Source organism: Pristiophorus japonicus, chromosome 3, assembly GCF_044704955.1.
Source record: "Pristiophorus japonicus isolate sPriJap1 chromosome 3, sPriJap1.hap1, whole genome shotgun sequence".
Lineage (NCBI taxonomy): Eukaryota > Metazoa > Chordata > Chondrichthyes > Pristiophoridae > Pristiophorus > Pristiophorus japonicus.
This window is the reverse complement of record NC_091979.1, coordinates 6,959,816-6,979,340: the sequence shown is the minus strand read 5'-3', so window position 1 is coordinate 6,979,340 and position 19,525 is coordinate 6,959,816. Positions and strand designations below refer to the sequence as shown.

Below are 19,525 nucleotides of genomic sequence, written 5' to 3'. Positions count from 1 at the left end.
CTGGAACTCCCTCCCTAACAGCACTGTGGGAGCACCTTCACCACACGGACGGAAAGATAGAAAGAAAGGACAGAAAGGAAGAAAGTGAAAGAGAGAAAGAGAAAGAAACAAAAAAAAAGGAGAAAGAGGGAGGGAGAAAGTAGGAAAGAAATAAGGAGAGAAAGATTGAGGTGCAGCAGCAGAGCAGGATTGAGGCCTGTTCTTGCACCGCCCGGAAACAGGACGTCACACCCAGTCTCTCAGCTCACCAGGATCATGGCCACATGAGAGAATCGTTCGTACGTTTGGCAGATGTAGGCCAGCCCTGTGTCGTCCAACAGGATCTTCTGAAGGATGAACGTTGCAACCTGGGGGCCAGAATAGGAGAGAGATTACACAGATCACAAAGCAAGGACACAATCCAACTGCCCAGCAAGTAGGCTCAGTTCCCCCAACTTCCCAAAACACACAGGCTCGCTGAGGGAGATGGCAAGCAGTCAGACACCCGGTTTATCAGCAGCAAGGACGCAATCGGCCCAGGAATGTGGGAACACAGCTTCCCCCAGTGGCAGCTACTGAAGGCAGCACATTGGCTGAGGGAGTTGTATCAGAGAGCAGGGGGTACAGAGAGGGGTTTATCAGTGAGGGGGCTGTATCAGAGAGCGGGGGTACAGAGAGGGGTTTATCAGTGAGGGGGCTGTATCAGAGAGCGGGGGGGGATAAAGAGAGGGGTTTATCAGTGAGGGGGTTGTATCAGAGAGCAGGGAGGGGGGTACAGAGAGGGGTTTATCAGTGAGGGGGCTGTATCAGAGAACGGGGGTACAGAGAGGGGTTTATCAGTGAGGGGGCTGTATCAGAGAGCGGGGGGGATAAAGAGAGGGGTTTATCAGTGAGGGGGTTGTATCAGAGAGCAGGGGGGGGGTTACAGAGAGGGGTTTATCAGTGAGGGGGCTGTATCAGAGAGCGGGGGTACAGAGAGGGGTTTATCAGTGAGGGGGCTGTATCAGAGAGCGGGGGTACAGAGAGGGGTTTATCAGTGAGGGGGCTGTATCAGAGAGCGGGGGGGGATAAAGAGAGGGGTTTATCAGTGAGGGGGTTGTATCAGAGAGCAGGGAGGGGGGTACAGAGAGGGGTTTATCAGTGAGGGGGCTGTATCAGAGAACGGGGGTACAGAGAGGGGTTTATCAGTGAGGGGGCTGTATCAGAGAGCGGGGGGGATAAAGAGAGGGGTTTATCAGTGAGGGGGTTGTATCAGAGAGCAGGGGGGGGGTTACAGAGAGGGGTTTATCAGTGAGGGGGTTGTATCAGAGAGCAGGGGGGGGGTTACAGAGAGGGGTTTATCAGTGAGGGGGCTGTATCAGAGAGCGGGGGGTACAGAGAGGGGTTTATCAGTGAGGGGGCTGTATCAGAGAGCGGGGGGGGGATAAGAGAGGGGTTTATCAGTGAGGGAGCTGTATTAGAGAGCGGGGGTTGTATCAGAAAGCGGGGGTACAGAGAGGGGGTTGTAGCAGAGAGCAGGGGTACGGAGAGGGGTTTATCAGTGAGGGGGCTGTATCAGAGAGTGGGGGTTGTATCAGAAAGCGGGGGTACAGAGAGGGGGTTGTAGCAGAGAGTGGGGTACAGAGAGGAGGCTGTATCAGAGAGCGGGCTGTATCAGAGATCGGGGGTACAGAGAGGGGTTTATCAGTGAGGGGCTGTATCAGAGGGGGGGGGGTGGTACAGAGAGGGGTATATCAGTGAGGGGGCTGTATCAGAAAGCGGGGTGTACAGTGAGGGGGCTGTATCAGAAAGCGGGGGGTACAGTGAGGGGGCTGTATCAGAGAGTGGGGGCTGTATCAGAAAGCGGGGGGTACAGAGAGGGGATTGTAGCAGAGAGCGGGGGTACAGTGAGGGGGCTGTATCAGAGAGCGGAGGGTACAGAGAGGGGATTGTAACAGAGAGTGGGGGTACAGAGAGGGGGCTGTATCAGAAAGCGGGGGGTACAGAGAGGGGATTGTAGCAGAGAGCGGGGGTACAGTGAGGGGGCTGTATCAGAAAGCGGGGGATACAGAGAGGGGGCTGTATCAGAGAGCGGGGGGTACAAAGAGGGGGCTGTATCAGAGAGTGGGGGGTACAGAGAGGGGGCTGTATCAGAGAGTGGGGGGTACAGAGAGCGGGCTGTATCAGAGAGCAGGGGTACAGAGAGGGGGCTGTATCAGAGAGCGGGGGTACAGTGAGGGGGCTGTATCAGAGAGTGGGGGGTACAGTGAGGGGGCTGTATCAGAGAGCGGAGGTACAGTGAGGGGGCTGTATCAGAGAGTGGGGGGTACAGTGAGGGGGCTGTATCAGAGAGTGGGGGTACAGAGAGGGGGCTGTATCAGAGAGTGGGGGGTACAGAGAGTGGGGGGTACAGAGAGGGGGCTGTATCAGAGAGTGGGGGGTACAGAGAGGGGGCTGTATCAGAGAGTGGGGGGTACAGAGAGGGTGCTGTATCAGAGAGCAGGGGTACAGGGAGGGGGCTGTATCAGAGAGCAGGGGTACAAAGAGGGGATTGTAGCAGAGAGCGGGGGTACAGAGCGGGAAGTAGAGTGAGGGGGTTGTAACAGAGAGTGGGGTTGCACAATATCTCACTCAGAAAGAGCATTGTGTCAGCACTTGTAAAGGCCGTTCTTGAGAAAGGAGGTGGGTGAAGGGGTTCTGGTGCAATCGTGCTGCTTGAACCGCTTCAGCTGTAATGTTCAAACCTCCCCCACCCAGCCCCGGTCCCTTCCACCACCCGACAACGGCCCTTACCGTTTTGGACAATTCGCTTCCTGACTCCATGATCCGTAGACAGAGAGGAATAATTTCTGTTGTCAAAAGGAAGTTTATCACTTCCTGTTCATCTGTTTTTACTAAGGCCCCTGCAGAAAGAAGGATCCAGAAAGGGTTAAAACCCTGTGCACCACAGACCCAGGAGTCACACCCGATCAACCCGGGCTGGAACATCTTACAAACTCCACTGATGGGCACTAGAATCACAGCCCCCGCAATCCCCCCACCCTCGTCCTTTGTGGAAAGCCACTGCCCAGTCTGAGGCTGAGCCGCACAGAGCTGGGTGGCCCGTGCTTAATGCCATCAGTGACCCACGCTGGAACGTAGAAGTTCAACGGGATGCTGGGGGGGAACCGCGTCTGGACAATGGACTGGGCTGGGGGGGGGGGAGATGGCGTCCGGACAACGGATGGGGGGGGGGGGGGGCGCGTTTGGGCAATGAATGGACCTTGGAGAGGATTGAGCTTATAATTCCCGAATTGCACAATCTAATCTGATACACAGAGAACACCCAATTCAGGATTGCCAGCCTCAAAAAGAACAGCTGCCAGACAGAAAGTAGAGTGCTTACCTATGACCCCCAGGCTGGTGAGTCGCAGATACTCGAAGGGTCTTGTCTTGCTGACAGTGTGCAGGAATGGATAGAGAAAGAGCGGGATGTGGGCTGCGAGAAATGCGGACCTGGAACACAACATGGATAACGCAAGTCGTTACAAACCAGGTCGGGAAGGAACCCCAGACAAAAAGTGCTTCCCTGGCTGTGAGACGCCCCGAGATCGTGAACAGCTCTGTATAAATGGAAGCCTTTTAGCCCTGTTAATACTCAATCGCACAGATACAGAGCGTGACTCCAGCTCCCAGCACAGCACTGGCTGCGGGGTGATTGTTTCGCCTGAAGACCCAGCGTGGAGGATTCCAAGACCATCCAAAAAGTAAGGTCAGGTTCTCCAAGTAAGGATTAGAGCTCATGGGGAGGGGTGTACGGTTTACACACTTTCACAAAAGGTACAGGAAGAGGCCACGAGCTAAACATGGTCTAAAATACTCATTGAAGTTCAGAAGAATGAGAGGTGATCTTATCGAAACATATAAGATTATGAGGGGGCTTGACAAGGTGGATGCAGAGAGGATGTTTCCACTGATGGGGGAGACTAGAACTAGAGGGCATAATCTTAGAATAAGGGGCTGCCCATTTAAAACTGAGATGAGGAGAAATTTCTTCTCTCAGAGGGTTGTAAATCTGTGGAATTCGCTGCCTCAGAGAGCTGTGGAAGTTGGGTCATTGAATAAATTTAAGACAGAAATAGACAATTTCTTAAATGATAAGGGGTTATGGGGAGCGGGCGGGGAAGTGGAGCTGAGTCCATGATCGGATCAGCTATGATCGTATTAAATGGCGGAGCAGGCTCGAGGGGCCATATGGCCTACTCCTGCTCCTATTTCTTATGTTCTTATAAAACAAGCTTTTGGGACTGACTGGGCAAGGGGGAGAAGGCGCCAGGCTGGGCCAGGTGGTGACTCACCACCGATTAAAACCAATCTCTGCGGTCAGGAGCCAGACCTGTTGATGCATCAAAACAAAGGGATTGATACAATCTCACCGAGGAGCCCCTGGATTGATTGACCGGAGAGGGAGAAACAATTCCCCCTAGAGACTGTAAGTCTGCAAGAAACCAGCACAACAAAGGATCCCACAAGACGTGCATTTTTGGAGAACGAGGCACTTAAGATAAGGAGTTATCTTTGGCCCCGTCGACTCCGTGTGCAAATTGTGCCGATCCAGACCCTTCACCGCAGCCAGCTAAACGGATCACCACAAAACAAAGAAACTGATCCAGATGCATTAACGGAAACCCCAGCTCAGCGGGTGACTTATTCATAAAATGGATATATATATACACGAGCTGGGAGCAGCTCGGGGCAAATGGAAAGGAACGGACGAACACGGAAGAAACGGAAGCGAACAACCAGAAGAGGGAACATCGAAGAAGGAACAACCGGTCACGGAACCAACGACCACAAACCTGCAATAACAGCAACTAACCGGACGGGTGATTGTATGTTTTCGGTCAATTCTCTCAGAAGTCTTGTTCTGTAATGTTTTGCGTAATAAAACTGACAATTGGGTTAAGCCTAAACTTGGCGTCACGTGGAGTCCTTTCCTGTAATTCCCGAGGTCTACGAATCAGGTTGGAGTGTAAAACGAACACCCTACAGGGGGCGGGGAGGGAGGCAGAGAAGAGAAAGGAAATACTGAAGCAGAGATAACGTTACCTGGTTTCTGGGTGCGACGCTACACATTGTAATAACGCGAGCGCGTTACACACGCGGTTAGACTGATGAGCCGTCAGGGTTGGAGGGTTGATAGAAGGATAAATATTTACAATCTCCTGGAACAAAGAAAGGTAAAAACAATATCACGTTAACCAGAAGAGAGCAGTGAAGGGGGTCACGGCAGGGCCAGGCGGGGGATCGGACAGACACTGAATGCAGCCTCTCGGGTATCCACACCGCAGTGTGTGTCCCACACTGCACCTCGGACACAGTCAGGTCCGCCTTACACCAAGGGGCGCCCGCGAGCTGTGGGGGGCAAACTGCAGCGGCAGGCCGGGGAGCAAAGCAGCAGGAGATGGGAAAGATTCACCCTGCCATCAACCTTGGGTAATCTGACCAACTTCGGCCCACGTGGAGTAAGTCCATGTGTGTCACACACCGACTGCATAAAGGTCCCACACACCTGAACCCCAGCACCATGTCCCCCCCACCCCGACCACAGCTCCGACAGCCCTTAGCGCCTTATGCCTGGTCCATCCTAAAGGGTGGTTGCATTCTTTTTAAAATTCTTCTTCTTTGGTTAACATCCAAATTTAACTGTTTGGGTTAATTAAGTGTTGTTTTGGTAAGATCAGCAAGAAATCTGATGGTGAAATAAAAGTTTTTAAAAACCCGGTCATAAACGCCTGCCAATAATCGGGCCTCATTGTTCGCCTCGGCTTGTTAAGACTCATCACAGTACCTCTTCACACTGTCCCATCAAATACTCCCAGGGCAGGTACAGGGGGTTAGATACAGAGTAAAGCTCCCTCTACACTGTCCCATCAAACACTCCCAGGGCAGGTACAGGGGGTTAGATACAGAGTAAAGCTCCCTCTACACTGTCCCATCAAACACTCCCAGGGCAGGTACAGCATGGGGTTAGATACAGAGTAAAGCTCCCTCTACACTGTCCCATCAAACACTCCCAGGGCAGGTACAGGGGGTTAGATACAGAGTAAAGCTCCCTCTACACTGTCCCATCAAACACTCCCAGGGCAGGTACAGCACAGGGTTAGATACAGAGTAAAGCTCCCTCTACACTGTCCCATCAAACACTCCCAGGGCAGGTACAGCACGGGTTAGATAAAGTTCTACACTGTCCCTGGTTGGGATACATGGACATGGTTTGACAAGGACCATTACCTGCAGCAGTGCGGCGATGGTTCCGAAGGAGTGCCAGAGCATGGGGGCCAGGTCGGGCACCGACTCCCGCTTCTTGCTGAGTTCTAACAAGGCATTCTCCCGGGTCTCCGGGCTCGACAGCTCGTTGATCCACTGGTAAATCTTCTCTCGATCCACCTGAGCCAGCGCAGTAACCGGCTGCGAGCAGGACACAAAGGAAAAATCAATGGCCAGAACAGCATCGTGACAAGCGAATCACGGCAGCTATGTTACTTGCAGCCGCCAGCCAGTGTTTGCAGCAACCATTACATCTCAAATACAGTCCCCCACCGCCGACACCGGCCACGCCGATCACAGGCAGCCACCTATATCTGGCCAATAGTGCGAAACGTTTGCCATTACCGCAGGAGTTAATTACAAGGGCACCGATTATAACACGTGAAGTGCACCGCTTATTTCGAGCAGTTCTTTGCGCCTCACACTTTTACCGACGAGTGAGGTCCGGTGTTTGTCTGCGGCCGGAGCTCCCGGAAGCGTCGGCACTGCCGTGTTGCTCCCGCGAATCTCTCTGGCAGCAGGCTGGCGTTTTCGGTTGGCGCTCATCTCAAGTCAGTACAGGCATGGAGCGGAAGCTGCAGCCCATACCCATCCGTGTCTCAGAGGCTGGTTCAGAGCTGTGGAGATTGGTCCGTCACTTGCAGCCGGTAAATTCTGTTAACAGCAGCACGCCTGCAGTTAAGAGGTGGGACTGTACTTGGCTCAGTGGGTAGCACTCTCTCCTCTGAGTCAGAAAATTATGGGTTCGAGTCCCACTCCAGATCTAGGCTGATTCTCCAGTGCAGTGCTGAGGGAGCGCCGCACTGTTGGAGGGGCCATCTTTCGGATGAGGCATTAAATCGAGTCCCCCTCTGCTCTCTCAGGTGGTTGTAAAAGATCCCACTATTTCAAAAAAGAGCAGGGGAGTTCTCCCCGGTGTACTGGGCCAATATTTATCCCTCAACCAACATAACAAAAACAGATTATCTGGTCATTGTTGTTATGTTCAGAATAACTCCACAAGACTGTACGCTGTAAGCTCAAACTGTCGTGACCTTGGTCTCTTTATTGTAACTCCACAGTGAGGAGGCAGCATGGTAGACTGCCTTTGATACCTGCTTGCCCAGGGTGTGCAGGTGACCCTTGGATCTCCCACAGGTGCGTCCCCTGGTGGCAAGCCTTACACATTGGTAATGTTTACATACATAACAATTATCACATTGTTGTTTGTGGGAGCTTGCTATGCGCAAATTGGCTGCTACGTTTCTCACATTACAACAGTGACTACACTCCAAAAGTACTTCATTGGCTGTAAAGCGCTTTGAGACATCCGAAGGTCGTGAAAGGCGCTTTTGAAATGCAAGTCTCTCTTTCTTTCTGCAACGAATGTTTCCTCCTAATTTTTTGGCTTAAAGGGAAAATTGCCTCCAACTGCACTCCCGAGTTTCGTCTTTTTGATGAGATAGTGAAGTGAGGCGCATCCGTACCCTCGGGTGGACGTAAAAGATCTCCCGGCACGATTTCAAAGAAGAGCAGGATGGTTCTTCCCACTGTCCTGGGCCAATATTTATCCCTCAGTCAATAGCTTCAAAACAAATTACCCAGTCATTATCACACTGCTGTGTGTGGGAGCTTGCTGTGCGCAAATTGGTTGCTGCGTTTTCTACATTACAGCAGTGACTACACTCCGAAAGCACTTCATTGGCTGTAAAGTACCTTGAAACATCCGGAGATTGTAAAAAGTGCTGTATAACTGAGAGTTATTTCTTTCTTTCATAACAGTCACTATCGACACCAGAAACTGCCCTGAATTGATGGCTGGGTATCCTTCTGTACTGAACGCCAAATCGCCCACCCCTACTGCAATGTACAGTATCATTGGGCTTACAATGTACAGGTGCCAATATGCAATGGGTCAGGTGTGTCCTGACTATAATTCATGGGTCTTTGAACAGCTACACCATGCCCCCACCCTACCCCAAGCCCAGGAAACAAGGTGCTTTAAATCCAGGAAACTCAGTCCTATTAGTGCTTTCATTTTTTTTTAATTCACCAGTTTGAAGTTCTTCCCCAGTTGCTCAGAGACCCATTGTGTATTTCCTACATGTTCAGTTGTTTCGCAGGTCAATGATTTTAGGATTTTTTGTCTTTAATTCTTTAATAAAGGCATCCAAATTTTATAGGGAGTGCTCAAAATTATGAAGGGTTTTGATAGAGTAATTAAGGAGACACTGTTTGTGGTGACAGATGAGTCGGGAAATCAGAGGGACACAGATTTAGGCTAATTGGCAAAAAAATCCAGAGGGGGAAGATGAGGAGAATTTTTTTTTACACAGCCAATTAGGATGATCTGGAACACGCTGCCTGAAAGGGCAGTAGAAGCAGATTCAATAGTAACTTTCATAGAAACATAGAAAGTAGGTGCAGGAGTAGGCCATTCGGCCCTTCGAGCCTGCACCGCCATTCAATAAGATCATGGCTGATCATTCCCTCAGTACCCCTTTCCTGCTTTCTCCCCATACCCCTTGATCCCCTTAGCCATAAGGGCCATATCCAATGAACTGGCATCAACAACGCTCTGCGGTAGGGAATTCCACAGGTTAACAACTCTCTGAGTGAAGAGGTTTCTCCTCATCTCAGTCCTAAATGGCTTACCCCTTATCCTATGTCCCCTGGTTCTGGACTTTCCCAACATCGGGAACGTTCTTCCTGCATCTAACCTGTCCCGTCCCGTCAGAATTTTATATGTTTCTATGAGATCCCCTCTCATCCTTCTAAACTCCAGTGAATACAGGCCCAGTCGATCCAGTCTCTCCTCGTATGTCAGTCCTGCCATCCCGGGAATCAGTCTGGTGAACCTTCGCTGCACTCCCTCAATAGCAAGAATGTCCTTCCTCAGATTCAGAGACCAAAACTGAACACAATATTCCAGGTGAGGCCTCACCAAGGCCCTGTACAACTGCAGTAAGACCTCCCTGCTCCTATACTCAAAACCCCTAGCTATGAAGGTCAACATACCATTTGCCTTCTTCACCGCCTGCTGTACCTGCATGCCAACTTTCAATGACTGATGAACCATGACACCCAGGTCTATATGGCTTACCCCTTATCCTTAAACTATGTTCCCTGGTCCTGGACTTCCCCAATATCGGGAACATTCCTCCTGCATCTAACCTGTCCAGTCCCGTCAGAATCTTATATGTTTCTATGAGATCCCCTCTCATCCTTCTAAACTCCAGTGTATAAAGGCCCAGTTAATCCAGTCTCTCCTCATATGTCAGTCTTGCCATCCCGGGAATCAGTCTGGTGAACCTTCGCTGCACTCCCTCAATAGCAAGAATGTCCTTCCTCAGATTAGGGGACCAAAACTGCACTTCAAAAGGGAATTGGATAAATAAAAAAAAAGATATATTTGCAGGGCTATGGGGAAAAAGGAGGGAAGGGTTACGTCTTTCAAAAGAGCCAACACACACACAGTGGGTCGAGTGGCCTCCCTTTTCGCTGTATTATTCTACGGTCCAATAAAATGATTTCAGCAAAATCTATATGTTACAGCCTCAGAGAATTGCAGAGATTGGATGGGTGGGGAAGGAGAGGAAATAAACCAGTCACAAAGTTACTGAAGTAATTACAGCGCACATAGGTCGGAATGCCCATGCAGCACAAAGAAATGTATTTACAAAGCACTTTATTATGTCCTCAGGATGTCCCAAAGCACTTCAAATTCAATGAATTGCCTGTGAAGTGTAGTCACTGTTGTTACGCAAGCAAATATGTCAGCCGAATTTGCAGAGAGCAAGATCTCACAAACATCAAATGAACGAACAGTAAATCATTCTGGATTGTGTTGGTTGAAGAAACAGATCATCTTGTCATTTATATAGCGTCTTTCACAACCTCAGGACATCCCAATGAAGTACTTTTGGAGTGTAGTCACTGATGTAATGTGGATACTTTTTTTTTTTAAATGTGTCATCTGTGGCTCATTGCAGGTGTTTGCAGGTACAATGCTGCTGCAGTCCTTCTATGAAACTAGATCCTCTTCTAAGGATTACTCCGCAGGGAATTCGTTCTTGGAGAGGTAAGCCTTGCCATGGGCGTGCTGACAACATAGCCCTATCACCGCAGCAAGGGAGTGCTTTTCTAGTGGCCATGCTGTCACAGGGCTTGTTTATCCAATTGGTCACCGCGAGCGATGGGAGATGTCGCATTGAGGCCCGTGCGTTATATCGCGATGTGCATCTTATGCGTTAGCTGTGGCTCACTGGGCAGCACTCTCGCCTCGCGAGTCAGAAGGTTGGGGGTTCAAGTCCCACTCCAGGGACTTGAGCACATATAAATCCAGACTGACATGCCCGGTGCGGTGCTGAGGGAGCGTTGCACTGCCGGAGGTGCCGTCTTTCAGATGAGACGTTAAAACCGAGGTCCCGTCTGCTCGCTCAGGTGGGCGTAAAAGATCCCACGGCCACTATTTCGAAGAAGAAGAGGGGGGGGGGGGGGGGAGAGTTCTCCCCAGTGTCCTGGAGCCAATATCCCTCAATCAACATCACTTTAAAAAAACCACAGATTATCTGGTCACGGTCACATTGCTGTGTGTGGGAGCTTGCTGTGCACAAGTTGGCTGCCGCGTTTCCCACATTACAGCAGTGACAACACTCCGAAAGTACTTCATTGGCTGCAAAGTGCTTTGGAAATATAGAAACATAGAAAATAGGTGCAGGAGTAGGCCATTCGGCCCTTGGAGACTGCACCACCATTCAATAAGATCATGGCTGATCATTCACCTCAGTACCCCTTTCCTGCTTTCTCTCCGTACCCCTTGATCCCTTTAGCCGGAAGGGCCACATCTAGGACGCTTTACCCGTGACTGGGCTTGGCCGGGGGAGGGGGGGTATGGAGTGGGCAGCCCCGGATCCCACAGCACCAGGCTCCGAGAGGGACGGGGGACGGGGACGGAAACAGAGATAGGGACAGAGATAGGGACAGAGATAGGGATAGAGACAGAGATAGGGATAGGGACAGAGCTAGGGATAGGGACAGAGATAGGGACAGAGACAGAGATAGGGACAGGGACAGAGATAGGGACAGAGCTAGGGACAGGGACAGAGATAGGGATAGGGACAGAGATAGGGACAGGGACAGAGATAGGGACAGAGACAGGGACAGGGACAGAGATAGGGACAGGGACAGAGATAGGGACAGAGATAGGGACAGAGATAGGGACAGAGCTAGGGACAGAGCTAGGGACAGGGACAGAGCTAGGGACAGGGACAGGGACAGAGATAGGGACAGAGATAGGGACAGAGATAGGGACAGAGATAGGGACAGAGATAGGGACAGAGATAGGGACAGAGATAGGGACAGAGATAGGGACAGAGATAGGGACAGAGATAGGGACAGAGATAGGGACAGAGATAGGGACAGAGATAGGGACAGGGACAGAGATAGGGACAGGGACAGAGATAGGGACAGAGCTAGGGACAGAGCTAGGGACAGGGACAGAGATAGGGACAGAGATAGGGACAGAGATAGGGACAGAGATAGGGACAGAGATAGGGACAGAGATAGGGACAGAGATAGGGACAGAGATAGGGACAGAGATAGGGACAGAGATAGGGACAGAGATAGGGACAGAGATAGGGACAGAGACAGGGACAGAGACAGGGACAGAGACAGGGACAGAGACAGGGACAGAGCTAGGGACAGAGCTAGGGACAGAGCTAGGGACAGAGCTAGGGACAGAGCTAGGGACAGGGACAGAGCTAGGGACAGGGACAGAGCTAGGGACAGGGACAGAGCTAGGGACAGGGACAGAGCTAGGGACAGAGCTAGGGACAGAGATAGGGACAGAGATAGGGACAGAGATAGGGACAGAGATAGGGACAGAGATAGGGACAGAGATAGGGACAGAGATAGGGACAGAGATAGGGACAGAGATAGGGACAGGGACAGAGATAGGGACAGAGCTAGGGACAGGGACAGAGATAGGGACAGAGATAGGGACAGGGACAGAGATAGGGACAGAGATAGGGACAGGGACAGAGATAGGGACAGAGATAGGGACAGGGACAGAGATAGGGACAGGGACAGGGACAGGGACAGGGACAGAGATAGGGACAGGGACAGGGACAGAGACAGGGACAGAGACAGGGACAGACAGGGACAGAGACAGGGACAGAGATAGGGACAGAGATAGGGACAGAGATAGGGACAGAGATAGGGACAGAGATAGGGACAGAGATAGGGACAGAGACAGGGACAGACAGGGACAGAGACAGGGACAGAGACAGGGACAGAGATAGGGACAGAGATAGGGACAGAGATAGGGACAGGGACAGAGATAGGGACAGGGACAGGGACAGAGACAGGGACAGAGACAGGGACAGACAGGGACAGACAGGGACAGACAGGGACAGACAGGGACCCCCACCCCTTCCCCCTTCCATCCCCACAGCTTAGCAACCGGCCGCTGCCAGTAGGCCCGAGGCCTGAGGCCCGCGTACTCTCTCTCTCCCGCCTCACTCACTCACCGCGCCCGCCGCCAGGCTGTGCATCTCTCCTTCTCCTCCTCCTTCTCCTCCGCCGCCGCCGCCGCCGCTTGCGCTCCGCTGCCCCGCAACCTCTCGGCAAGAGCTTCACATCAACAATCCAGCCCGCAGCGCGCCGCCGATCGCCCTCTGACCCCCCACCCCCTCCCCCCTGACCCCGTCCGCATAAACAAGCCAATCAGTCAATCCTCAAACTAACTTTGGGGCGCTGCAATCACCCCCTCCCCTCCCCGCCCCCACATACCCACAACCCGAGCCCCGGCCACAATAGCGATAATAAATAAAAAAAATAACTCCCTGACCTTTGCCCTTTCACCCCATGGCTTGCTGTGAGGGGAAAGGGCGCTTTTTTTGGGGGGGGGGGGGGGGGGGATAAATATGTTGGTAAAAACAACGCTTCAGAGCAACAAATTGTTGTAAACTTCAAAGAGAAAATAATTAACCGGGCGGGCGGGCGGGAGATTTTTGTTCTCTCTTCAGTAACTGCCGCGCGTTGCCCGATGGGAGTTGTTCTTCGCGCCATTTTGCGGCCGCGCGCGGGAATATTTATTGGCAGTTTGGGCGGCTGGTTGTGATCTCTGTGTGTAATATATATATATATATATATAGTGACATTACACAGGGGGCGGGGGTCCCACCGACAGGGTTTTAATTTCCCGCCGGGCCCAGCGCGCGCGCGCGCGTGACGCATGCCGGGAGCGGGAGTTCGCTTCCCGCCATCTCGCGGCGGCGGAAAACCCGGAGGGAGAGAGAGAGAGAGGGAGCCGGCGGACAGGTGAGGCCGGGGCTTGGGGCCTACTGTGGGGGTGTGTGTGGGTGAGAGAGACCACGCTCCCTCCCCTCCTCATGAGGCGCCAGCCTCGGCGGAGGGACTCTGAGGGGGGGGGGGAGGGAAACAGGAGGTGGAGGGAGTGGGACAGGAGGTGGAGGGGACAGGAGTGGGGGGGGGGGGGGGGGGACAGGAGGTGGAGGGAGTGGGGGGGGGGGACAGGAGGTGGAGGGAGTGGGGGGGGGAGACAGGAGGTGGAGGGAGTGGGGGGGGGGGGACAGGAGGTGGAGGGAGTGGGGGGGGGGGACAGGAGGTGGAGGGAGTGGGGGGGGGAGGTGGAGGGAGTGGGGGGGGGAGGTGGAGGGAGAGGGGGGACAGGAGGGAGGAGGGGCGGGCAGGAGGTGGAGGGAGAGGGGGGGGACAGGAGGTGGAGGGATAGGAGGTGGGGGGGGGGAGAACAGGAGGTGGAGGGAGTGGGGGGGGCAGGAGGTGGGGGGGAACAGGAGGTGGAGGGAGTGGGGGGGGCAGGAGGTGGGGGGGAACAGGAGGTGGAGGGAGTGGGGGGGGCAGGAGGTGGAGGGAGTGGGGGGGGGCAGGAGGTGGAGGGAGTGGGGGGGGGCAGGAGGTGGGGGGAGTGGGGGGGGGCAGGAGGTGGGGGGGAACAGGAGGTGGAGGGAGTGGGGGGGGCAGGAGGTGGGGGGGAACAGGAGGTGGAGGGAGTGGGGGGGGAACAGGAGGTGGAGGGAGTGGGGGGGGGACAGGAGGTGGAGGGAGTGGGGGGGGCAGGAGGTGGGGGGGAACAGGAGGTGGAGGGAGTGGGGGGGGCAGGAGGTGGGGGGGAACAGGAGGTGGAGGGAGTGGGGGGGGAACAGGAGGTGGAGGGAGTGGGGGGGGGACAGGAGGTGGAGGGAGTGGGGGGGGGGACAGGAGGTGGAGGGAGTGGGGGGGGGGACAGGAGGTGGAGGGAGTGGGGGGGACAGGAGGTGGAGGGAGTGGGGGGGGGCAGGAGGTGGGGGGGAACAGGAGGTGGAGGGAGTGGGGGGGGCAGGAGGTGGAGGGAGTGGGGGGGGGCAGGAGGTGGGGGGGAACAGGAGGTGGAGGGAGTGGGGGGGGCAGGAGGTGGGGGGGAACAGGAGGTGGAGGGAGTGGGGGGGGAACAGGAGGTGGAGGGAGTGGGGGGGGGACAGGAGGTGGAGGGAGTGGGGGGGGGGACAGGAGGTGGAGGGAGTGGGGGGGGGGACAGGAGGTGGAGGGAGTGGGGGGGGACAGGAGGTGGAGGGAGTGGGGGGGGGGACAGGAGGTGGAGGGAGTGGGGGGGGAACAGGAGGTGGAGGGGGTGGGGGGGGACAGGAGGTGGAGGGAGTGGGAGGGGACAGGAGGTGGAGGGAGTGGGGGGGGACAGGAGGTGGAGGGAGTGGGGGGGGGGACAGGAGGTGGAGGGAGTGGGGGGGGGACAGGAGGTGGAGGGAGTGGGGGGGGACAGGAGGTGGAGGGAGAGGGCGGGCGGGAGGTGGAGGGAGAGGGCGGGCGGGAGGTGGGGCACGGGTGATGTCTGTCCATATGTTGAATGGTTTATTGTGTTGCTGTTCCTGACGGTTTACTCGGGTTGTGTTGAGCACAGAACATGAGCAGTTTTTTAGTGTATACCGCTCTGTTACAGGAAGGATCACGCAGATCAATACTATTCAGGTTCAATACGTGCAGCTGCATACTCTTTTAACATTAGTAGCGGGCAGCGCCTAGTTTTCCGCGTGTGTACATACACACAGCTGGCTGAGGTGAGGTGGCTCATCGCTAACCTCTTGTGTTTACTTTATAGAGCTGGCAAAATCAGAGTGTGCCACTCCCCATATAATCCGCTGTAAGTTACTGCTTGCTGGGACACAATCCATGCCAGCATCTCTGGGGCACCTTTTCCTGTGGGCTGTGGTGGATTAGCAACAGGTTTTATTTTTTTGTGTACATGTTTACTATAAACAGCTGTCCCAGGCGTGTGTGTGTGTAGAACTTTTGAAGTGTAGTCACTGTTGTAATGTAGGAAATATTTGGGAGGACTGTTGCTAGGACACAGAGTACTCCCCAGCTCTTGCAAGGGACTCTTAATGTCAATTTGCGCACAGCAAGCTTCCACAAACAGCAATGTGGTGATCTGTTTGTGATGTTGGTTGAGGGATAACTATTTGTCAAGACACTGGAGCGATCTCGCCTGTTCTTCAAATAGTGCCATGGGATTTTTTTACGTCCACCTGAAAGGGCTTTTGGGGCCTCGGTTTAACGTCTCGCCCTCGACAGTGCAGCAGTGAATTTGAATGCAACAGATGGCTGAGGACTCTGCTGCTGTTGGTGGAGTGGGAGGGAAGATATCCAGAACACCAGAGCCAGAGGGATGCTGGAATAATACACCACAGAAAGAGGCAATTCAGCCCATCGTGCCAGTGCGCCTCTTTGTTTGAGCTATCCAATTAGACCTCGCTCTTTCCCCATCGCCCTGAAAAATGTTTCCCTTCAAGTATTTATCCAATTCCTTTTTGAAAGTTACAATTGAATCTGCTCCCACCGCCCTTTCAAGCAGCGCATTTCAGATCATAACTTGTGCTGTAAAAACTGTGTTCCTCATGTTGCCTCTAGTTCGCTTGCCAATTAACATTACATCTATGTCGTCTAGTTTATCGATAAGCGTAATTGGTTGATTTAATATGATACCTAAGGCTTCTGGCTCCACATTATGAAGAGAAGCTTGGAACTGCAATTGTTTCCACTGAAGAAAAAATGGAGGTGTTGATATAAGGGCCGCCAAGTGGCAGGTAACATTCGTGGCAGGTAATAACCATCTCCAATGAGAAAAGGCCCAGGCATTGCCCCCTGACCATCAAAATCCGTGTTCTCCACCATCAAGAGTGCAGCTCCAACAACGCTCAAGAAGCTTGACACCATCCCGGACAAAGCAGCCCGCTTGATCGGCACGCTATCCACCACCTTCAACATTTACTCCCTCCACCACCGGCGCACCGTGGCTGCAGTGTGCACCAGCTACAAGATGCACTGCAGCAACTCGCCAAGGCTTCTTCGGCAGCACCTCCCAAACCCGTGACCTCCACCGCCTAGAAGGACAAGGGCAGCCCGCGAATGGGAACACCACCACCTCCACATTCCCCTCCAAGTCACACACCATCCTGACTTGGAAATATATCAGCCGTTCCTTCATCGTCACAATCCTGGAATTATCTCCCTAACAGCACTGTGGGAGCACTTTCACCACACGGAATGCAGCGGTTCAAGATAGCGTCTCACCACCACCTTTTGAAGGACAATTCGAGATGGGCAGAAAATGCCAGCCTTGGCAGCGACACCCACATCCCATGAACAAATTTTTTAAATCCCGGTTGGGGTGGGGGGTGACATCATTGTTAAGCTTAACTGGACCAACAGGAGCAGGGCAGAGGGAGCAATAGAAACAAGGTGCAGCAGCAGGCCATTCGGCCCTTCGAGCCTGCACCACCATTCAATAAGATCATAGCTGATCATTCAGTACCCCATTCCTGCTTTCTCTCCATTCTCTTTGGCCGTAGAGGCCATATCTAACTCCCTTTTGAATATATCCAATGAACTGGCCTCAACAACTCTGCGATAGGGAATTCCACAGGTTCACCACTCTCTGAGTGAAGAAGTTTCTCCTCATCTCGGCCCTAAATGGCTTACCGCTTATTAGAAACATAGAAAATAGGTGCAGGAGTAGGCCATTCGGCCCTTCAACCCTGCACCGCCATTCAAAAAGATCATGGCTGATCATTCCTTCAGTACCCCTTTCCTGCTTTCTCTCCATACCCCTTGATCCCTTTAACCGTAAGAGCCATATCTAACTCCCTCTTGAATATATCCAGTGAACTGGCATCAACAACTCTCTGCGGCAGGGAATTCCACAGGTTAACAACTCTGAGAGAATAAGTTTCTCCTCATCTCAGTCCTAAATGGCATACCCCTAATCCTAAGACTATGTCCCCTGGTTCTAGACTTCCCCAACATCGGGAACATTCTTCCCGCATCTAACCTGTCCAGTCCCTTCAGAATCTTGTATGTTTCTATGAGATCCCCTCTCATCCTTCTAAACTCCAGTGAATAAAGGCCCAGTTGATCCAGTCTCTCCTCATATGACAGCCCAGCCATCCCTGGTATCAGTCTGGTGAACCTTCGCTGCACTCCCTCAATAGCAAGAACGTTCTTCCTCAGATTAGGAGACCAAAACTGAACACACTATTCCAGGTGAGGCCTCACTAAGGCCCTGTACAACTGCATTAAGATCTCCCTGCTTCTATATTCAAATCCCCTAGCTATGAAGACCAACATACCATTTGCCTTCTTTACCGCCTGCTGTACCTGTGTGCCCACTTTCAGTGACTGATCAACCATGATACCCAGGTCTCGTTGCACCTCCACTTTTCCTAGTCTGCCGCCGTTCAGATAATATTCTGCCTTCGTGTTTTTGCCCCCAAAATGGATAACCTCACATTTATCCACATTACACTGCATTTGCCCACTCACCTAACCTGTCCAAGTCACCCAGCAGCCTCTTAGTGTCCTCTTCACAGCTCACACCGCCACCCAGCTTAGTGTCATCTGCAAACTTGGAGATTTTACACTCATTTCCTTCATCTAAATCATTAATGTATATTGTAAATAGCTGAGGTCCCAGCACTGAGCCCTGCGGCACCCCACTAGTCACTGCCTGCCATTCTGAAAAGGACCTGTTTATTCCAACTCTCTGCTTCCTGTCTGCCAACCAGTTCTCTACCCACGTCAATACATTACCCCCGTCAATACATTACCCCCGATACCATGTGCTTTAATTTTGCACACTAATCTCTTGTGTGGGACCTTGTCAAAAGCCTTTTGAAAGTCCAAATACACCACATCCACTGGTTCTCCCTTGTCCACTCTACTAATTACATCCTCAAAAAATTCTAGAAGATTTGTCAAGCATGTTTTCCCTTTCATAAATCCATGCTGACTTGGACCGATCCTGTCACTGTTTTCCAAATGCGCTGCTATTGCATCTTTAATAATTGATTCCAACATTTTCCACACCACCGATGTCAGGCTAACTAGTCTATAATGCCCTTAAAACCGCTACCCTCTGCAATGCTTGCGTTAGGAATGTGATGGAGCACTTGACTGGGCAGGTGCTGCCCCTCAGTAAATCAGTTGGATAGAGTGGTATCCAGGATGGGGTAGTCGCTACATGGTCTGTGGGAGGAATGGGCTTTGCTCGTTTCTTATACTTTATTGTCAGTGCAGATTTGTGGTGAAATAATGAGGAATGCCAGGAGGTTTGACACGTGTATGTTTTTACTACGTGGAGCAGGTAGTTTATCTTTGAACCAGTTCAAGGTTTCACTTCTGTTCGGTACTGTCGTTTAAACCATTGCCATCTGCTTGCCGTGTTGTGGAGAGCGGAGGGGGAGGGGGGGGGGTGGTCTGTGGTAAAATCTGCTTGGGGATGGCAAGTGGGATTTGAAGATCATAGTTGGGTGTTGTTACTTGTAAAGTCCTTGCGATGTGTGGCCCCGTGTTAGTACATGGCCCGTCAGAAGATCGTTGGGCAGTTGAGCACAAAAATCTCGGTGACACTCCAGTGCAATACTGAGAGAGTGCTGCACTGTTGGAGGTGCCGTCTTTCAGATGAGGTGTTAAACCGAGGCTTTGTGCAAATTGGCTGCCACGTTTCCTACATTACAACAGTGACAACACTTCAAAAAGTGCTTCATTGGCTTGTAAAGCGTTTTGGGATGTCCGGTGGTCGTGAAAGACGCTATATAAATGCAAGTCTGTCTCTTTCGTGGTATTCCTGAGGTGGAAGGTCACGAGGTTCAGCTGTGCTGGATGGACCGCACCATGGGCAGAATTGAAACCCATGTTTTAACAACAAACATGTCCATCAGCTTAAATCTTTGCCCTTTGTGTAATG

General features: G+C 52.6%; 2 protein-coding genes across 3 annotated transcripts in view; one reads left to right on the top strand and one right to left on the bottom strand.

Annotated features, from left to right (window-relative positions):
- Positions 1-239: 239 nt before the first annotated feature.
- Positions 240-12,916, bottom strand: cnot9 (CCR4-NOT transcription complex subunit 9). Its single transcript, XM_070877006.1, has 6 exons — positions 12,777-12,916; positions 6,232-6,408; positions 5,047-5,162; positions 3,344-3,453; positions 2,752-2,861; positions 240-347 (listed from the first exon to the last, which is right to left on the bottom strand). Exons 1-6 carry the CDS (start codon positions 12,798-12,800, stop codon positions 240-242), a joined length of 645 nt encoding a protein of 214 aa, XP_070733107.1. The 5' UTR covers positions 12,801-12,916.
- Positions 12,917-13,309: 393 nt separating this feature from the next.
- The window catches only part of usp37 (ubiquitin specific peptidase 37), a 90,080-nt gene continuing 83,864 nt past the window's right edge, over positions 13,310-19,525 (top strand). For both annotated transcript variants that reach the window (XM_070875155.1, XM_070875154.1), the window contains exon 1: positions 13,310-13,569. The gene's annotated coding sequence lies outside the window, so the exon portion shown is untranslated. The remainder of the gene's footprint in view (positions 13,570-19,525) is intronic.